General features: G+C 42.6%; 1 protein-coding gene and 1 non-coding gene across 4 annotated transcripts in view; one reads left to right on the top strand and one right to left on the bottom strand.

Moving 5' to 3' along the window:
- LOC110988214 (uncharacterized) overlaps positions 1-22,603 on the top strand; it is a 44,544-nt gene that overhangs the window by 8,013 nt on the left and 13,928 nt on the right. For all 3 annotated transcript variants that reach the window (XM_022251536.2, XM_022251534.2, XM_022251535.2), the window contains exons 2-3: positions 14,488-14,627; positions 15,230-15,358. In XM_022251536.2, coding sequence (XP_022107228.2) covers positions 14,488-14,627; positions 15,230-15,358 — 269 coding nt within the window. The remainder of the gene's footprint in view (positions 1-14,487; positions 14,628-15,229; positions 15,359-22,603) is intronic.
- Positions 459-524, bottom strand: LOC147796601 (small nucleolar RNA SNORD36). Its single transcript, XR_015427914.1, has one exon. It is a non-coding gene; the product is annotated as a small nucleolar RNA SNORD36 (small nucleolar RNA).

Genomic DNA, 22,603 nt, shown 5'->3' with positions numbered 1-22,603 from the left:
CAGCTGCATGCTTGAACCTCGTTTGACACTGTTTGTTCTGTTTGATGTTTCAACGCATGTACTGGTACCGGTACATGACTCCGTGTACATGTAGGTTTACTGGTTCGCTGCCTTGTGCGGCTCTTGTCTCATTTGCAACCTATTGACTCTCGGATGTTCTCAGCGTAAATGCTTTAACGGGTTGCGTGAAAGTTTCTCTACACACTAACCAAAAGTTAAATGTGGATTTTAATCCTTAAATTTTACACTGATCATGATGAGAGTTACTGGCACACTTCACATGTTAAAACAAATTTACACATACTTGGATGTACACCAGTACACAGAACATTCTGTTTAACAAAATGTTAGTTTATCTCCTCTCTCCATGCTTTCCTCAACCTGTGAACACTGCAGGATGCCAGGAAGCTGTGTAGTTAACCCCTCCCCCTCGTTAATCAGACACTGTACATTGGATTACAGCTCAGGATTAAAATGCTCACATTGTTAGATTCATCAGTACAAAACTTGTACATCATGTACTTTGAGTAGTGTAAATTTATATAAAATATATGGCTGGTGTACTAAGTAGGGGTATGCCTGTACGTGTACACAGTACATGCGTGTACCCTGTACATTTACAGTGGCTATGCGCTGCACATCAACCTGAGCAGTATTGGTTGAAAATGAGAGTGATTGCCATCAAACCTTTCACCAGGCAGCTAATCCACTGGGCAATCTTGCTTTCTGACAAAAGCGCTGTCTGCTCAGCCAACCCCTTGGGCCCTCCTGCAAATCTGTGCCTCTCTTCCCCAAACCTGTCCAATAGGGGCTTTGGCAGTGTGGCAGGGGGGAGCTGGGCGCACCCTCTGGACTCGCATCTAGACAGCAGTAAAGAAGAGGGAAGTAATTGAGTGCCGTGCCTTTTCCTCTGTGGTTTCCTCTGCCTTTAATCACAGGATGTCGTTGGAGGGGTTTGGGGTGTTTATTGCAGTGTGGGTTCGTGCATTGGCAGGTGCAGTATCGTTTCCTGGGTCATTTGCGTTTTGGAAATTGTAGCTCTTAATTGAAGCTGTTTAAGAGTTAGCAAGATGAGGGAGGCAATTACGGTAAAATGAGGCGTTTGCAGAGTACCTGTGCATATATACATGTGCCATAGGCATGTACTGTACATACCGGTAGTGTACACAGTGTGCAGTGCATACATGTGTACTGTTCATGTACATGTATGTGTACGCTGTGTGTTGTGGGCTGTCTGCACTATGCTTGCATGGGTACATGTACATGTACATGTGTACTTCATGTACTGTACCGGTACATGTAAATGGTCATGTACATGTACATAATTTTTTGCATAGAGCTACTTTTACATGTACATGCACATACATGTACATGTCTTCTGTACAAGTTTACATGAACAAGTTGTTACGCACATGTACATGTATAGGCCTACATGTTCAGATGTAGACTAAGGCTGGTGTAACTAGAAAATAAAGTGAAATAAGGCATTGTGAAGCTGTCAGCAAACAACAGACTGTAAACTTATAAAATAAATTCAATCAGAAATACTGGTATACATATCCACAATGCTGTGGGCTTTATTTACAGCACCTACACGGGTCACTACAGTCAACAGAATTTAGATGTGATTTCAATGAGACAAGGAAAACTACAGTATTGGGGTATTGCAAAGCTGGGACAGCCAACTGGCAAGACTTACATGTACTGTACATGTACATGTATTTCAATTTATACACAATGTTAAAGCCAAAGTACATGTGATGTACAGTATCACAAGACCCAATGTTGCAGAGCGCAGATACATGTAGAGTACATGTACAGTATGCACATGTACATGTAATTTTTTCTTAATTAAAAAACTTAAAGGTCCAGTGCAATGAGTGTGTGCAATGGATCCAATTTTCTCCCGACCCCTCTAGTCTAGAGATGATTTTTCAACATGTGATGCGGAAGAGATTGTGCAACGAATGATGGAGTAATGCCATTTGCATGCCTGGGGCATACACTTGCAAAATTGCAAAGTGTATACATGGGCTTACAGGGACATGTACATGTACATCACTGTACATGTACACCTCTGAAGGTGTGCATTTTGCATGCTGACTTGTGTAATTCGTTAATTCATTACAGTGAATAATGCCAGGCTCTTGGTGTGTGCCTGTGTGCATTCACTAATCCCAATCAATGCATGAGTGTGCTAAGTGTATTTCAGGTGTGGCCATCCAGTGCAGAGGGCCAGTACGCTCAACGCGCCGGCACAGTAGCAATATACCCAGAACGCCGTTGGGCTAATAACCCGAAACAGATTAAAATGCACAATTTACATATGGCCCGGGGGTGTCCGACCGACGGAACACAACAACAGCGAGCCCCGTAAGTCGTGAGGGCCGCTGTAGCGCCGCGGTCGCAGTGCGGCACTTAAGCACGCTCTTCATGATCAGGTTTCCAATGTGCCAGGGTTTTTGGAGTGACTGTTTTGTGGAAGGGGGGGGGAGGCTGGGAAAATCGGAGCTGACACAGCAGATGTTACTTAGCTGAATGCGCAGTCCAGCGGGGATTGTCTGAAAAAGTAGAAAAACCCTCCAGACGGAGGTTCAATAAATCATGGATGACAAACTTGACTCTTAAAAGCTCGGGCAGTGGGGGGGAGGGTCGAGGGAGGCAGTTGGCAGTGGCTGATGCTTCATGTTGTCCTAATGATTCTGTCGCCAGAGCTGTGACCTGGGAGCACGTCGTTTGTGGGGGTTGTCACAGATTGTGTACATGTTTGTAGAGTTGCAGAAATTCACCACAATTGCCCCCTCCCCACTCACTCCCACACCCTTTCAAAAAAAACCCCAAAAGGAACGGACAGCAACCTGTGTAGGAGGGGTATTCCTCGAGAACAGTTAAAACCCTCTGTACGGAATCTAATTTACATGTATATAACAGCTTATCATGATTCACTGCACAATTGTTTGAGTAAATAAAACTAAGTGCGTGTATGTAAATTATGCAGGACTTACCTGGAGATTAAAATTGCCATGAGGTAAGAAAATGTTCATTGTGCTGGTACATTTCCAACCTGATTGCCGCCAACACATTGGGGCATACCTGTTCAGTACATAATGTAAGGAACCGGTTAATAGTCGATGCAGAAGCAAACACATAAATGCAGATACATGTATCTGAAGTCCTGCTTGCTAAGTTATTTATCTTCCAGTACCCAAAACTTAGCATTCCAACTCTGGTAAATTTCCTTCTGAATGTTTTGTTGAGTCAATTTTGGATGTCATTTACACAGAAGAAGAAAACCCATATTCTTTTTTTTTTCTTAATTTAAATGCCTTGAGACCTTTTCAAGTACCAATCTGAGAGCATAGAAATGGAGAGAGAGGCACCCAAGTCAAGACAGGTCCCTTTTAAACCTACACTTCAAGTTGTAAACAACCTGAGCCTTCACCCAACTGTAAAGACAAGCTAAGCGGACCGTGCACAAAAAACCTGCCAGAAAACCCTGTTAAGTGCGCCTGCCAGCACAGTTGTAAATCCGGCTGTCAAGGCCAGTCTGGTTTACATGTAGGTACACTGCTTCTTAAGAGCACAAGCAGGGACATCCAAAATTGTTGTCAACAGGTTCTTTAAATATCAGGGGTGTGAGAATTCAGCTTTTTACATGTACATGTAGCTGATTCCAGCTTTTTTTGTTTAGATGTTGACCCTGAATTTTAGCTTCTTTGTACACCTCTGTACAAAAGTATTGGAACTGTTTACATTTCAGCTTTTTGCTAGCTGTTTTCTGCTTTGATTTTAACAGGCCACTCGCACCCCTGAAATACATGTCCATTGTATTTGTAGTTCATGGTTAAATCTGACTGCTGCAAGCAGGGTACCAGTACAAAACCAAAATAGAAGGAGCGGGCTGGCAAATGTACTGATCACCAGTTCACATGCAATCTGAGGGCAAGTTCAAGGCATGCCCTGAGGGGCAATGCATTAGAGTTTGGCATACTTTGACATGTCACTGCACAGACTTTATGTAAACAAAATTTGTTCCCTAACTGCTCCTTCTACATGTACATGTACCGGTACTTCAGGAGGGTACAGCTGTACCGGTACATGTATGTCGTACAGTTTGCTACAGTACATGTAGTTATTGTGCGGTGTGGAACCTTTGGATCTTCTCTTCAAACTCCAGACAATGAAAGGGGAATCTCGCAACAAAATTTTTTTGTTGTCGTTATCAATATCCCACACCTGTGCTTAGATGTAGGTTTGGCCTATAGAAGAAGGTGTTGTCAGTTTAAAGCCTGACAGAATATGGTAACTGTAATTTTTGTAGCATATATGCACAGTACATGTACGTGTACTAAACCAAAGGCAGCTTGACAACAGGTGAGAGTTTGGACTGTAATGCCTTCCTGGAATTGTTGTTTCTGTCACTGGGGTCGTATGCACCCTACGTGAAGGTGATACCGTATCAGTGCGTACGTGTGTTGTTACATTTATGGACCGGTACCGTCTAGCCGTGGATCGTGTATGATGTACATGTGTACAGGGTAGGCACATGTACCTTGTGTAGTCAAGGGTTAATCAAAAACTCAGAACTGTGATGTACATGTACCGGTATGTCTATTATACGAGTACCTTACATGTACATGTACTGGTAGGTAGCTTTGTGGTCAGATTTCAAGGGTTGCCCATTGGAATGTGCAAGAAGTGCAAAGATTCTGTCACCAAGCGTCACATTTAACCCTTGTGAATTCTTCCTCCCTCTCCATAAACTGGGCGTGGGAGACATACAGTACCATTACAGCAATCCTCCCTGGGATGTTGTTGTAACCTGGCAAGAGAGAGAGAGAGAGAGAATCCCGACAGCAGACTGGGTATTGATTGAAGGTTCTCTGCATCCACTTTGGGCGTGTTTGTGTAAGTTACGTTTGTAATCGCTGAACCCTGCCAAGATCACGCCCCTGGCACACTCCAGCTTGCTGCAGTTGCTCAGGTGCCCTATACATGTACATGTACATCATACGGGTACATGTACTCGTAGTATGCCCCTACCGGTATGCAAGTCCAAGGGACTTTCTTCCCCCTAGGATCTGGTCAACAAAGCCGCAAAAATCTGTCCTGCACATGATCGTGTCTCTCTCCAGTGGCTGGCTGGCTTGGCACCCTGCTGTAGCGGGGGTCACCGTAGGTTGAAGTGGGCTACTCTGTATGGCAGGGAACTCTGGGAATTTGTCCCATGCTGGGAACTTCTGGACTTCTGGGGACAGTTGTCTGTCAGTCTTACTCGCAGCTGCCGATAGACGGCACTGTTAATACCCCTTGGATTTAGGGTGTTATGAAGATGAATGGTTGGAATTTCTACAGCAGGGAAATCAGATATTTCCTCTGGACTCTGAAGTTGACTGAGCTTAGTACATGTATGTCATCCTGACACCTTTTTGTTATGAACATGCACGTGTGCTGGACACTTCGGTCTTTATTATTTGGTTTTGCAGAATGACCCAAAGTACGCGTGTACACATGTACATCATGTACTTGTACCAGTACATGATGTTTTGAGGGTACGGTATGGCACATTCAAGCAAACTAAACAGCAACAATCCCAATTATCAAAGCAGAAGTCTAGAGAATTCAGGGGGCTAAGTATGGTACATGAATGTACCATATTCATGTACATGTACCATACTTAGCCAGTATTGCACTACATGTATACATGTACTGTACAAGAATAACTGTATGTGCATTTGATGACAAACATGAAGGGCCATTCTATGGCATGTCGCGGCACAGTACCCGTGTGATTGATGTACCGTGTATAATTACATATACATACATGTAGTCCACTTTTAGATACATGTAAGTTTATATGCTGTACCAGTACACAAAAAACCCACCGACATTTACCTTTACAAAAATTCACCACTGTGTTGTGTCAATCAATTATTTGTACCGGTAACATTACTCATTAAACAGAGTGTGAATGATGAAGGAACCCCTAACAGTACATTCATGTACATGGGCATGGACATACCCGGTATTAAGCATGAGTATCAATCCACTGATTAAATGAACCCCCCCCCATATAAATGCAGAATAGATACATGTAGGCTGTAGCCACTGTGGCTAGGGTGCACAGCCGTTGGATCATTTCTTCTCGTCCGGTGTCAGCCTCGCGATATCTGTTTGACCTGCCGTACAAAGAAACAATGGGCCATCCACCCCTGCGCGGCACACAGACCGTGTGTGTGTGTGGGTACATGTACACGTAATGCGTGTGTTAATTATCAAGCTGTATTGATCTATTTTTCATCACCATTTATGTACGTTATTACAAAGGAGACCACTTCACGTTTGTGATGATGGACAAGGGCTCAGATGCCGTACGGTAGCAAATTAATGATTAATGGGTAAATAGCCAACCGTCCTGATATTGAGACTTACATGTAGGCATGTACTGGTACAATAGCATGCCAGTACAAACTTCAGTACACACTAGTGTACATGTACAATACTTGAACTTTGTATCTACACAAATTACACATTTCATGTCGCTGGTACAAAACATGTACAGTTTTGTACGTACATGTACATGTACACACACAGGACATGGTATATGTAGGCCTACCTCTACAAGTACATGAACATGTGGTACAGCATACATGTACATTAACACACGTACACAGTTTTCAAATGTGCATGTGATATCATTTGGCAGTTTTTTTAAAAGTGACATTGTACAATGTACCGGTAGGGTCTAATTAATGCCCGTACAGGTATAATTAAAAACAAAATTGAAGTCTTTGGCTGACTTTGGTCCTACCACCGGTACAGTGTACATGTATAGATGTGTAAAAATTCAGTGGAATCTGCCCTGCTCAATCTCCAGAAAGGAGTCGGGGAGGGAGGGAAGGTAAAAGTATGTAGCCATCTCTGCATGTACTTCAACATATCATGTTAAGAAGTCTGATTTTCACATACATGTTATTAGGGTTAAAATAACATGTACGTGCACATGCCACACATGAACATGTATAATGGACTACACATGTTCAAGTTAATCATGTACACGTACGTAGACCTGTAAGAGGGTTACTAAGGTACATGTACCGGGTACCAATCAAAAAGTCGTGCACTGGAGTCAGGTGCTTGTGTACTGTCCATGTGTATCTTATGCTTTTCTGAAGAGGCAAACCACCTGCCGTAGCGTTTCCCAGGGTTTTCGTTCCAAACCAGAGACCCGAGAAGTAATGAGAATGGGACGATTATGTTGTGTGGCCACACACCACCGAGCTCCCTTGTTCAGGCGCATTTGTGATTTTGTTTGGGGCGACAGGAGCGGCAAGGACCGAAACAGAGTCCCTGAATCGTGACAGGATCCGCATCAGTTCGTCTTGGCAACAAAGTGAGGGCATAAAGCATTTTGAAGTGGTAATGGACATCTTTGTGTGTGTGTGTGTGGTAAATGGTGTTTGTGAATTGAAAAGTCGGACTCTAATAGCTTATGTAAAGACCTGAAGGTCAGAGAATCCTCTCCATCTTGTGTCCCATTCTTGCACCTACTGTAATATTCCTGTGTACACTACAGGTGCACATGTACATGTATACATGTACCGTACTGTACATGTGTAGTGCATGGAAAGCCTACACGTACATGTACCACCAGTACATTCATGTCTGTACACTTCAGGTATTTGTAGCTTTTTTTTTCCCTCAGGGAAATTTGTTTCCCTCTAATTTACAGGTACATGAACAACACAAATACAAGGACAAAACCCACCCAGACACAGGCTTTTATATTTTGTCTGGATTTTCCAACTTGTACATGTATGAACTTGTAAGAGACTTCCACATTCTACGCCCACATACCGGTACTGCGCATATGCAGTATGCAGGAGATCGGTTTTCTACAGGTACATGTACGTGACATGTTAACATGTACATTTATGATGAAAAGTTTTTACAGGACATGTGCAGTACATGCACCAACCGGTATGCTCTACACCTTGAACATTTTGTCAGTCATAATTGACTGTCGTACCAGTAGATGTTGGAGACATCCAACCCCTTAATGAAATTGCCTATCAGTTATGTAGTAGTAATTATCGATACATGTACCGGTACGTGTGTGTGCGTCCCATAATCAGTTGCTTTCTTGTTTAGAAAACAAGCACGAAAAGTACAAACCCAAAAACTGGAAACAAAAAAGAAAACGCTGAATATCTGATGAAGTTTTTTTTGTATCATTGCCTAAAAATTGATTGCTTAAAATTGTGCATGGTGAAGGCTTAACAAAGATTGTGCCTCACGAACTCTTTGAAAATGTCAATTTATCCCGTTCTCCGGATTCAGCTGTCCCTCCCACTTCATCAGCCTGTTAATGCCAGATCTGAGCTGAATCTCATTTGTTTTTACTCCCTTGTCCAATTTGCGATGGTTAAAAAACCTGCAGGCCCTCTACAATATATCTGTTCATTATAGTGAATGTATACATAAAGCGGCGTCCTTTGTTTAAAGAGCAGCCATAACCCCGGCTTCGTCCCAATTTGAGCAAATGAAAAAGGGGAACCGGCACTTGCCCGCCAGCGAATTCCGTCACAAGTTTCGACCCTTCCGAAAGCGCTGTCTGGTTTTTTTTTAATCAAGCCGCAATTTGCGTTGATTGCTAGCCTCACCAGGCCACTGCGGATTGCACTTCAACACAGTCATCGTCCATTTTGGTATATTGCAGCCCACTTCAGGTACTCGTACATGCTTGTTTAGGTAGGACCATTCATACAGGCATGCTAAACCTTTAATACCGGGGATGGTTCACGAGGCCCCTGTCCTCAATTTAGAGGGCAGACCCCTGGGAGGCGTGACGATTACAGGTATTGCACACTTCATCCGGTGCCCCCAACACAAAAAAGAAATTCTTGGGGGAACAGGACTGCCTGATCTGCCCCCGATATCATTTTCAGCTGTGACACTCTGTATCTTTGCCTGCAATATTAGCCAGAGATTTTAAAGCGGCGTTGCATCAGCAGTTGCTGTCGTTTGCGGCGTAAGGCTTAAGTGGATTTGCCGGCTTGATTATCTTTTTATGGTGGGAAAACCTGGTGGTGAACAGCTCATATTGTCACATTGTGTCACGTTTGTGCGATGACTGTCTGTGTTGTCAGACAGCTGAGGTTGTAGTATTCTTTGCTTCAAAACATAATTTCAGGGCGCTGTTACACTTACATGTAGTCGGATACAAACCATTGAGTCAAGTTGATGTCAGTTGCTGGCAGGATGGTGTCGCCGTGCATGCACATACATGTATACCAGCACACAAAGGCTTTAAATCCTTTCCTTCATTTTTGAACTGAAAATGCCCGAAACCAGACTAAATAGTTCTAGTGATGGATATTGGGACTATAGAGCAAAGAACAGATCTGGACAAACAGAATTTTCAGAAACCCAACCCACCTGGGTCATTTAGTCAGTTCAGACCCTCGCCTTTCCCACGAACGCAAGGGTAGTGAATGGAAACCCCCAGCATGGAAAAAATGATGTACATGTAAACGGTTGGCTCCAACAAAGGAGGCCAGGGATGGCTTGATATTTAAATCGCCCATCAACAATATGACTTGGGGGACAAGCCCTGCAGTGGATGTTTACTTTTTTCTTTCTCAGTGGGAAGGCATTCCTGTATAGTAGTTTATAGGGCAAGAACTAGCATCTGTGGACTTGCAAAAGTACTATTACCAGCCTTGTGGGAATGCTGTGTTGACGGCAGACACTATTGGGGTGTTCAGTTCTCCCAGTGCAGCCACTGACAGTGTAAACTTATACAGTTGCAGTATTTGCAAGGAGTGTTTGGGAAAGGATTGTGTCCACCAACTTGCCTTAACAAGAGTGGAAGTTCCCTACAAGCCATTGCTAGCCAAGAAATGCTTCCAGACAGTCTGATTGGAAATGCGTTTTTTCCAATTCACATGTACACTGTACTGTACATCTATGATCTCTGTACTGTAGCGGTACCGGTAGGCCTGCATGTACAGTGTATATGTACATGAGGCATAAATCAATATTATTTTTAATGGGCTATAGATGTGTACAAGTACATGTACCGGGTACATGTATGTACATGTATGTGTACATGTACATGTACTTTACACTCGTTTACATACTGGGACACAATGCATTGCATGGTACTTTACCGGGTACCTGCATCTTTCAGCAAGTTCACACTGGATTGCCTGACCTATAGCTGTACATGTACAGTACATGCATACATGTACATGTAAGTAGTGCATTATTAGCACGGACCCTAGTGATTAAAGCCACCTACATGTACAGCCACCGTTTCACCCAGGTCAGAATACAGATTGGATCAAATGCATATTGGATCAAACACAGGTCTTCAAAGCGTGTCATACAAATCACTGGGGTTTTTTTTGGTAGATTTACCGTAATCTTTTAATTTTTGTGCTTTTGATATACATGTATACCAGGTACACTGTACAGTATGTACATCTTTAGAACTTCAACTTTCTTTGGTACTCGTATATACCGGTAGCTCTACCGTACATGTACGCGGTACATGTAGACTGGCATACCGGCACTGGTACATGTGCCTATACACTAGTACTGGTATGGTGGAGAAGCGTGGAGGGGTATCAAATGTATGAACCCCAAATGTACTGTATGCTAGATTTTTGGCTGGTGTGCTTTGCGAGAAACAAACTCTTTCACAGAGTGCGATGAGACTTTAGCACAGAGCTAAAGCACAGAAATTTTTACAGTCGCTTCAAAGTGATTTGATTTTGCCGTGTCTTTTCATCGCTTGTCAATCATGAAAACCTGAAGGTGTGTACTGAAGTGAGCTCTGCCGAAGTGCAATTAATCTTGAGAGATTTGATGGCAGGATAGACAGGAAGGTCGCGCTTTTCTCAGTATGACTATGGAATATCTGTCAGCTCTGGAGTTTTGCCTTCGGTAACAGTGGGATATGGCCACTTCCCACCACTTCTGGTGCCTCCGGCAAGGCCCAAACGACACTGTTGTCGCTATTCCGCTTTGTTTGATTTCTCACCATATCAATTGTTTGCTCTGTGGTGCAGCCCTTTGGAGGGTTTTTTTCTTGTGTGTGTGTGTGTGAAAGTTGGTTATTGTAAAGATGACTCAACACTTTGCTGGATGCATACTGATTGCACCTTTATGTAGCCCTACATTTTATGTCCAAATACAACTTTACCTTAGTTTGGTCACAGTGGTGGGGGGTGTTTGCCAAATGTGATCAGCTGCACAGGATGTGAACAGATCACTCGAGTACATGTATGATCTCAGTCACTGTACTTGTGTTTGCTGAAGAGTTTACTATCCCAATGACGATGCATCAGGTGACTCGTTTCATGTTGTGAGAGGTTTCTTTAAACCAGGGCATTTCAATTAAAAAAAACACCGTAGTCCAATTCTTGTCATTTTTATAAGCTGCATATTGGTTGAGATTGATGCTCCACAACAGAGAGAAGGAAATTTACATGAACAGTTTCTCATCTCATTCGTGAAAGACGTCAACCCTTGGAGAAATGACAATGACACGTATACGTACTGTACATGCACATTCATTACACTTTCATCATACATGTACTTGTACATGTATGCACAGGTATCAGTTATGCACAGGTGTAAAGCATAAACAATACAACATGCCGGTATGCTGCAAGGAGTGATACATGTACATGTATACAACACGTACAGTGTCCATGGGGGGGGGTGATGGCACACAAATGTAGGTATAAGGGCAGCACCCATGGGCAACTTTGATCAAGGACTATAGTTAACCGTACATGTAGTACGACTGTCTCTCATCGAACTCATGTTAGTCAATGATAGTTGGACTAGTCTAGTCAACTGTTCGCGACCAGCCTACCGAGGTTGGTCGTGTTGTTGGTTGCCATAAACCGTTTGTAATGGCAGAGTGCAGGGAGGACCAGTTATAAAAATGCTGGAAAAACAGTATGCCGCTAGTAAATGACCATTTTCACTTGTGTTTTTGCTATTTTGCCCTTCCTGCGGCCACCTTTTCTCCCCTTTGGCCTAATGACCTGACAACGTCACTGAACGTGTGCTAGGTACATTTACCAGTATGTCACGAACCAACCACTAGTGATGGAACTTTTCTCGTAATTAAAATTTGGCACATACTGTATTTGAGTTTTATCTGTATACCCAGGTAGGGTAGGCTGCCTATCCGCTAACCAGCTTTGTATTCTAGCTTAATTCAAGCCAACCTTGTTTAATTTGAGACACTGTAATGTTTAATTGCGGCCAGTGAGTGAACTCTGAGGCTATTGTTAGTGTGGCATATGGATCTTGTGGTCAGGAAACCATCTTGTTAAGTGTCCAGTTATATTTTGATACTGTTTGAACAAGGCCATTGGCCTCTATACACCATCCAAAACATCCCCTTTAATACACCCTGCACTTCATGTACTTTATATACCTGTAGGTCATTTTTGCCACTCAAACCTGTACCAAGTACTGGCATTGTATAGAGAGGAGAAAGGTGGTCTCATCTCAAGGCGTCAGTGATGATGCACTGCCGGGGTGCTTACAATTTTTATGGCTGGTTTACTTGCATCTTGAACAGAGACCAGTATCATACTGTAATATACATGTACATCTACATATTAATCACATTTATGTACATGTATGTAGTACATACTGTGTACATATACCGTAACTCACAGGTGTACCAGTACAAGTGATGTCCTCTGGTCTATGTTTTATGGCAGACTTACAAGTTTTGTTCAAATAAACTCAGGACATTGCTTATCTGAAGTCAAACATTAGTATCTGTGTTTGCAGACTCTGGTGTTGGTAGATTTCAAAATTGGAATAAGTTCACTTTAATACCCACTTTGTTGTGGGGCACGCTTGAGTTGTGCTATGGTACTTCAAATTCAATTTTACAATGTGGATAGTGTATTGGGTCACACACCTGTACTATACAAACTATACATAGTCGAATCGGATGTTGTAAAATAATAAAGTCAAATTTTCAAAGAGTCACATTTGACATTTGTTAAAGGATCTACACAATGAATTTTTCTCACAGTCGCTTAAAAAAATAAACTGCTTAAACTTAGTGCCTGCACAGATTACGTCAGAGTTTTACTCATGCACAAAAAGGCTCCAAGTCCAAAATACAGATTTTAAAAAACCGTAGCAAAGCAAAACCCTAACATGCATGTAAGCTGAAGTGAAAGGTGGAGTTTAAAGGGTGTTTGGTAAAATAATTCTGCTACACGGCCCCTTAATTTTCATTGATACCATTGACTAGTGTGAGGGTTTGAAGTGTACCATGTACTCGTACATTTACCAGTACAAAATCAGAATGATGCGCGCCTCAAGCAAGTCATGTGCAAGTAAATCACTGGACATGTGTCCCAAGCTTGTACCCGCCCTCAACAGACAACCGACATTGATAAAAGTAGGCCAATGAATTCCCATCTCAATGTGTCCTGCATTAGTCAGGCTCACTGAGCAATTACCGATCGGCAAGAAACAAGAGTTGGCCACTGTGCGGTAACCCTGAACATGTGTTTTACCAAAAAGGAAAAAAAAAAGCAGTGCGGAACTGGAGATATACCCCCTGGTACATCAAGAAACGATAATGCCTGTTACGGACGCGCACCCACAGACATTTTATGTAATAATCTGTAATTTGGGAGAGGGGAGAAGAGTGAAGAAAGAAAAAAAAAATATGTCCGCCTGTCCCCTGCCCATGACTCTCTGGTGAGTCCAGCCAATTTAGAGGTGACTTTTTGGGGGCAATTTGACAGCCCTGCTCTGTGCTGCCCCCTGGCTACAAAGCTGTTTGTAGACTCTGCCTTCAGATGACCTGTCGTCTGGTTGAAAGCATAGAGCATACATAGGACTGAAGTATTTCTGCAGGTTTAACAGAGGAGTGTACTTGGGGGAAAAAAAAAAATTAAAGCATGTGGGAGTTGGCCCTTTTATTCCAGAAAAATTGTTTCAGTAATTGCCTGACAAAGGTCTGAGCCACTGGGACTACTTTCATGCACGTGTATTCACATTGACGTTCATGCTGCTGGGTATTTTAATCAACTTGCTGTTTTTCGTATTTCCACCATGATCTGAATTTATTTTGAAGGGGTTGGTTCGCATTACTGATTAGTCACCAAGTGGCAAGGGGTTTGTATGTTACCAGTGTCTGGCTTTGCTACATGTACGTAAATGTACTGTACAGTACATTGTAGGCCTACAGGGTCCTCGGGCAAGCACTTTAGTCCTCACCCACATCACCTCCCAGAAATGGACACCAGGAGAGTTTGGATGGGTAGAGCCAGCACAGGAGACTCTACAATGTAGGCAGCTTTTAAACCTCTAATGGACAGACTCTCCACTCAGATTTGGACACACCTGCTGATATAAGGTGACTCATTGTTTTCCATCTCTAGAACCCTTGTCTCAAGTCTGAACACTGTTTCTGTTCCTCTTTTCTAGCTGTGTCCACCCTGAGCGACTTCAAGAGCTTGACAGACCACTATCGCTACCGTTCCCCAGTCCAGGAAAACCTCATCACCCAGGCCTCCCGACCGCAGTGCATTGAGCTGCAGTACCGTAAAGCCAGCACAGACCTCAAGGTAGGCACAAAGGCCGAGTCATACTGGCAGTGGAGCCTACCGCAGGTCTACTGCAAGGTTTCATCTCGGACCAGATCAAAAGTCCATCACAAGTCAAATCACAAGTCATTCCACAGGTAACTGGGGATGAACAGAGAGAAAGGGAAGCCGGTGTTACACGTCACTTGGCTCTTGTGCTTGAATCGCTTGAGATTTCCCCTCTGATGGGGAGACTTGTGACTGGCTGGTGATGGATTTTGGGGGGGACTCGTCCTGAACAGCAGTTGAGGGAATCCAGATGGACCATGTATATGTCCAACCGCAGTATTGTTTGGAATGCCTACTGACTCCTTTGAGGCAGTGTGTTGCAATTTTAATGGTTCAAAGGTCCATTGAATTGATATCACGACAGAATTGTGGGAAGTCAAAGATTGATGTTGAGTGCCCCCCCTCAGTTTTTAAGTGAAGTACTAGCATCACAAAAAACGTAGCATACATGTACCGGGTACATCAACTCTGTTCTTCATCCTGTAGTCTAAACAGCACATTTTATGGGGCATTATCATCTTTTTGTATTTTGGTATGTCACTGCCTTTTCTTGCCCGCTGTCCCTTTTTCCCCAGGACATCTTTGAGAAGTTGAAGGAATACCATGAAGACACGGTCACGGTATCCAACCTCTGCCAGAGTATCTCCCTCTCTAGGCTCAACTGCGACACAGACTCATCTGAGTACGACATTGAGTTTCCCAGAGTGAGTACCTGTGCACCAGTATCCGTTTGCACCGACCACCAGCTTTTGCCTCAAGGGGTCATTTCCTGGTTGTGGGCTGCACTAATAACTTTGGATGAATCTTTATGACTGTTATTCGGATGGACACCCAAACTCTTCTTTTGGGGTTCATTTTTTAAGACCGCTTAACACAAACAATGTGTCTCTTCACCTAAACAAAACAACCCCCCCCCCGACTAGTTACACACAGACAGACGCATGTACCAGGTCCCATCCGTTTGTGTCTTTTGTGGGTGAAAGGTTAACTAACGCACATGTATATCTTCTGTAGTAGTAGATTTCTTAAAGATACAATGTGAAAGTTTCCTGCATATTCCGGCGTTTGGATCCACTGTTGTGTCTGTTAGTCGTATTATACTAAAGATAGTCAGCTGAGAATTTTGGAATAATAGAGAAATGCAAACTCTGTTTACATGGTGCTGTACTTTAATAGGTGTCTCCAGGATAGCTTCAAGTACATGTACTTAGTGAAACGCCCGCATACTTTGAAAAAATTGTTTGTGGTTTATGATCCGCAAATCAAACACCATTAAAAGCAATGTGTGCACTTTTCCACTGCTTGCATTCTCAGTTCAAATGGTTAGGGCATGTACTGGCACACGACATGTATTAGCCTCCAAAGAAAATATACCAATTTGCGGGATTTTCATTTTTTTAAGCAGCATTGGAGAAAACCACTTAGAAATTATGTAAGCAAGATGGTATCATTTCAGATCGAGTCAAATCTGTAATAAGTTACATCAGTGAAAGAAAGAACCGGTACAGGGAACCTATTTTAATGTGGGAAAAAACAATCGAAATCAAAATCCAGGTGAACCGATAAACAAATCTGGCCCAAATGAAAGTAGCTCACTCAGCCAACCTCAGGTCAAACGCACTGGACAGCAATTATATCCAAATATTTCAAGGCCGGTTTGAGGCTTATTAAAAGCCATTTTTCCCCCCACTGGTTCATTTCCCATACCAAGGATGTGGCAGAGAATGTTTATTTTTTTGTATCGCATGCTCAGAATGCCTCAGATAGGACATCTCAATGCATTGCGGCAACATCTCCACACAGTTCGCTACAGTCTCTGCAGTGACAGTTAGGAGTCGTTTATGTTGCATCTGCCTTTGTCCGTTCACAGCTTTGTTTATCATCACTCTTACATTCCATAAACAATTTTGCACATCCGAAGAATTTTTCCCGCCATGAAATGCAGGTTTTTACATCTGCGTGTGCTACTGTACCGGTAGATTATGGCATTAATGAACATACCTTGCATGGGCATGTGAATGTACATGCATTGGTATATGTCCAATGTATGTACATATACCGGGTACATCCATTGGACATGTACATTGTGCTCGTACCACAAAGCCAAACTACATGAACATGTAAAGGCGCCTTCCCATATGTTCATTTTTGGGGTATGTTGCATACACGATGCATTCGTGCGTTTCACTTTCACAGACATAAAAATTGATTCCGTTGTTAATGCACGTAACACACGTGTGCATTGCGTTCGGTCATCAAAATCACCCTGGGAACGATTCTGACAGATACGCAACGCTTGGCGCCAGTGTCAGCGCGCATATATGGAAAGGCACCTTAAAGCTGCTAACAGTGCTAGGAAAGCTTCGGGATTTCTGCATACATGATGTATTGTATGGTACTGGTAGCTGTGCGCAGTACATTACCCATAAAGGCCAGATGCACTCTGTAGAAAATTCATTTCCCAAGTTCGATTAAAGACACATTCTTCAGATCGAACCGTTCCACCAAAAACACTCTGTCAAAGCTCTAGTACAAACATGCACAGTTAACATGTAATACATAATTGATGGGCACAGTATAGAAACTTGAGGCGCCAATCCCCACAACCTGCAGTGTTGGGGGAAAAAAAACCTGCAGAACTATTTCAGAATGTGCCAACAGAAAGTGTTGAACTTTACCTCCACAGCATAATGACCCACAGATTCCATGCCGAGGAGGGACTGACAGTACTGATAAATTGCTTAGTGGGGTAGGTTGAGCCAGGAATCTTTGCCAGTGTTTGCACAGCGTTAATGTTTAACCAATCGGTCTTTGGCAATATGGGTTATGCAAAGCCCCAGAAGAAAGCAACCTGTGCATGCCGGTTCTGTTTCGATACTGGGAATCCGGCAACCGGTGACGCCATCGCTTGTTCGATGGAGGAGGAAATGATTGTGGCCAGCCCACACATCAGTGCCACTCAGATCCGCCTTGGCTCATGGAGAATAGACTACAGAATGTGAAGCAAACATAGAGGGTGGAAGGTCAAGTTCATGGGGCATTTTCCAAACAGGCAAAATGGTCTAACCCAAAAATTTCAAAGTGCAGTAGTTAAATTGGGGGTCATCCAAATGTATACATGTACATGTATGCATACCAAAAAATAAAAAAGAAAAGAATTTAAACTGTGTTGAATATAACATGTACATGTAAGTTTGAATTATGTATCTCACACAAAATCTCGAGCCTATCTGCTCCGAGGGGAACAAAAGAGGGCATTTTTTTTTTACTCTCAGCATAGGTGTGCCATGAAGTACATGTATACATGTATGTGTGTTTGACGCGGAGCACGCTGAGTACACGTACCGTAACTAATTTATTCCGGCATGTATGGTCTTTGCGTACCCGCAGAACGCCTAGCAAGAACCCACTTGTAACCACCTGTCTTTCTTTTCACTGATCTGGGAGTGCACTTCAGCTCAGGGCAGATTGCAGTTAAATGCATTGCACATGTAAACTTACAGTGTAGTACAGTTTCACATTTTGTACATGAACGACTGGTAGTACATTTATGTACAAAGCAGCTTTTTAAAAAAGAAAATAGTTCCGTCCTGAATTTTGACATGTTTAATCTCCCGTGTTACCATTGCCTTCTCATCCTGACACCATTGACCAGAACTGACTTTTTAATAAAGAACCGAGATTATCATCTTGAAAACTCATCACCCTGCTTGTTTCCCCAAGGTTAGTCCTTAGTAGAAAACCCATCCATCCTGGCCACACATGTTATTACTTTGGTGTATTGCAAACCCACATGTGGAAAAATTGATATACATGTGTACATCTTACATGTAGGAATGCAGTTTTGGGGAATGGGATACCCGTACATACATGTATGTACGTGTAGGCCCATATGATTCCACAGGTTTTAGTAGAAACTCAACAAAATGTATCTGTTACAATCCACGGCTTACATGAATTGATTTTTTTTCCAGAGACACCTTTTATTTCTCTCTTGTCAACACAAACTCAATAGCAATGAATACAGTTATAAGAGATCATAATACATGAATTGATTTGTTCTGTGCCAATCTGCCCTTGTTTACAAGGTCAGTGTAATGATTAAAACTGTTCTGAGAAGGAAAAGGATTGTTGGCCAAAGGAACAGGGACAGTAAATATGTTGATGTTTGTGAGATATCTGTTCATGCATGGAGGTAGTTTTCCTACATGTACCTCCCTGGTTCCTGTAACTTGGTCTCTGTTTAAAAAAACATTCACAACCTGCCAGTGACTAACAAGGGGTTTTGTACTCAAAACTGCATCTGCCAGGCCCTACAAAAATAAAAACCATTTGTACCAGGGAGCCTCAGGGTTGTAAAGAGATCTGGAGGGTTGTCACTTCAAATTATGAAATGGTGGGTTGTGATAGGAGTTCTACAGGTAGGCTGACGCTGCAGAGACTGTGTGTGTGTGTGACCCTAGGGGCTGAACCACTGTTTGTTGTAGCTGACGAGGCCGTTTACCCTGGGACCCAAAACCAAAACATGAGTGACATCAGACTGGAAATATCTGAAGTATTTGGTGTGGCAGTCCATAATCCCTCGTTATTCTAGCTACATGTGGAGACATTGCTCTAGACCCATATACATTCCATGATTGCGGTTATGAGGTTTGTGTTTGTGTATTTGTCAGAGGAAACGACAAGTTTCTCTTTTTTTTCTTCAGAGCCATACATGTGTACAGTAAGGATTTTCAAAATCCAATATTTTTTCATTGTCTCATGAGTGGTTTATGTAAGTTACATGTACATGTATTTATTCATGTATTCTTACATGTACTGTACATGCCTGTGTAGTGTTTTTTCCCGGGGGAGGTGAGGGACGTGTAAGAAGAGAGATTTGATAGGCTTGCTTTTCTTTAAAAAGTACATTTCTGTTGGGAATTGTCCAGGAAATTGACTTGTGACCAACAAATAAAAATGTTTGCTCGCTCAGACAGTGTTAGGTGAGTTTGGGCCTGTGCTGAATTGCTCTCCTGTTGTCCCATCACTTACAAAGCCTGAAATTCAAGACAAAGTACACTGTAGAAACACAATTAAGCAATCAAAACTAGAGCAACTGCTGCACTCTGCTCACTGAAAGGGGTGATCTTTAAAATGAATGTTCCAAGCTTGGGCCTGTTTGATGATACATGTACATTTATGTCTCTTTCTCAAAGGTGTGAGTAAATTTGGCTGTTTGGAAAGATTCAAGCTGCAAGAATCTAATGGTTGGGCCCTCTGAATTTCAAAACTTAATCTGATACACGTTAAAAACACAACGTTCAGGGGTCTCAGAGCCATGTGAATTTTTTTTTTGTGGGGGGGGGGTGAGTGGAGCAAAAATGTCTTCCTGTCCCACTTCACTCTCCAGCTTACTTGGAGATGTACATTTACCGGTACATATACATGTACATTCATGGGTGTTGCCAGGACTACATTTCAAGTGGAGCCTGGAGGGTGCGTGCGGCAAAGAACTCATCAGCTAAAGACTGATAAAGAGATGATAGTGGGAGGGAAACACTTTTCATTTTTTTTCCCCAAGCAAAATGGTGATTTTCAGTCCTTTTTTTTGTCATTTCTGTTGCCTTCTCCCCTTTTTCAATATTTTTTTGAGGGGGGCACACCGCACGTTGTCCCTTGCTCCTTTGCATTTATCTTTTCCCTGCTTGACATCCAGGCCTACGGTACTTGTGCCACCTTAGCCTTTCAGAATCGTAGAGGATATAATGATCTGTATCTTGAATGATATCCTTTAAGACGGGGATTAACCTTTGGTTCTTGTCCCTTTCAGCACCCAATTGGGCAGGCACTTCCCCAGTGTGAGTTTTATAAGTGTAGCCTGCCTTCTCCAGATCTCTTTTTAAGGCCCAGTCTAGACAGTGAAATTCAGATCCACTTATATTTGGAGATTCTGGGTGAGGTTTACATTCATATCACATTTCAGTTCTAGCCCAACAGGTGCAGATGGATGCGGTGCATACATGTACATGTATAAATTACATGTATAAACCTAAGGAAATGTCACTCACATGTACATTTTGTACATGTACAGCTAAATCTGATCCGTTGGATCATTAACAATGCCTGCTACTGTAGTCTGGACCCAGGAGATAAGGTAAATGGAGTTACCGCATCTTACCCCTGCATCCTACTGGTACATACATGTATACTTGCATTGTGACAGCTGCAAATTAGTGGTTTTCTAAAATGTACTGTAGAAATACATGTACTGGTTGTGGCTAAGCTGTCGGTACCAGGCCTGAAGACACAACATTGTCTGTCCACTGTCCACAAAAAAATTTATAAACAGTTCGATCAAAAACAATCTCCAAACGATAAGGTACTTGGTATTCCGTACATGGACCGGTACCTGTAGTTGGAAATATACCAGTACCAAGATGAAAGAAAATGTAAGGCCTTCAAGTGCAGGTGCATGTTGTACATTGTACATTGTACATGTAAGCCTACCGGTACATGTAGGCCTACTAGTACATGTACATGTGCACGTACGCAGTGTGTAAAATGTTTGTTGCACAAACAGCATGTACTGGTAGTGTACCTTAGGTTTATTAGGTTCAGATGCTCTAAAAATGAAATTGGCATTATGATGTTTTTGTTTTGTGCTGAGTTTGTGTAGTACCGCTGCTCGTGTTGAACGTGTGTGTGTGGGGGGGAACGAGGCTTTCATGGTGTGAAGCGAGACAATTTCTACTTACCTGCATTTGGAGCATTTCTCTTTCCCCATGCTATTTTTTGTTCGTGCGGGCAAAGTAGGTGAAATCGCAAGTGTTTGTCCGACAACTACTGTACGAAACAAGTGTGTACATGTGTCGCACATGTACACAGCATTGTAATCGACATGTACTGTACATGTAGTTCACATGCAAAGTTACGGTACATGTACATGGCACTGGTACATGTACATGTGCCGTATATTTTGATACAGGTACAGTACAGGCACATGTAGGACAGTGTACTTAGTACATGTACATGTACATGTGTGCCCCATGTTGATATTTAAATTCTTTGCGGCTTCCGCTAGCTATACAGGTACGGGGACCGGGCCTACCGGCATGTTTTTTAACATTGACTATTGCTTTATTAGTTGGTGTATGTGTTTGTGCAGATGCTGAAGTTTCAGGTCTGCACAGATTGTTGAGTGGAACGAATCACAAGCATGTTATTCTGTGGATGCGGATGGTTTTCTGCCTCTCATGGGCACTGTTTCTGCAAGTGTATCACAGAGTGTTGGTTTAGGTGATTCACTAGATCCTGCGAGCTTGCAGCTAAAAGCCTCGTAAATCTCAGTGCGTTCATCAGAAAAGTTGTAAATCTTCGCAGGTTTGTCCCAGTTGTGACAAAGTAAGAGTCATGATGTGTTAAAGCTGTGGCGAGTGTGGCTTCCATTGGAGCAAAAAATTACCTTCCATCGCCCCACGCTGGGGGTTCAATTACTTAAGTAGTGCCTGCTGTGTTGACATGAGAGTCCTGGCAGGGGTAATATGGGGGCTGGTTGAAAGACATGCCCAAATCAAAGGTGATAGGTTTATTTTGGCCTGTGTCCCCATCCTGGTCAGCAGTGAAGCTGGACAGTCGCTTCATATCTCAGATGAGGGTGAAAGTTTTTTGTCTGTCTGTTTATAATTTGCACAACAAATTTCGTTCATAAAAAATTGCAGCTCTGAAAATACGTACATGTACCAGTATACATGTATATTTACCGATACGTGCATGCTGGTATAAACAAGTCTTTTCCAGCATCTCAAACGTTTTTTGTTCTGTATATTACACGTGTTAGCCCGGAAAGTGGATTTTTTTTCCCTGCATAATTACACAAATGGAAGGAACCCTCTTTCTTCAACCATTTATTGAAATGTCACTAATTCTTTAATTCATTTCCCCAATCTGTGAGATGTCCTTGTGTTGTT

This window comes from Acanthaster planci, linkage group LG15 (assembly GCF_054643075.1).
Source record: "Acanthaster planci isolate LZ-2023a linkage group LG15, COTS_SCS, whole genome shotgun sequence".
Classification (NCBI taxonomy): domain Eukaryota; kingdom Metazoa; phylum Echinodermata; class Asteroidea; order Valvatida; family Acanthasteridae; genus Acanthaster; species Acanthaster planci.
Note: the sequence above shows the minus strand (reverse complement) of the source record. Positions and strands in the feature narration are given on the sequence as shown.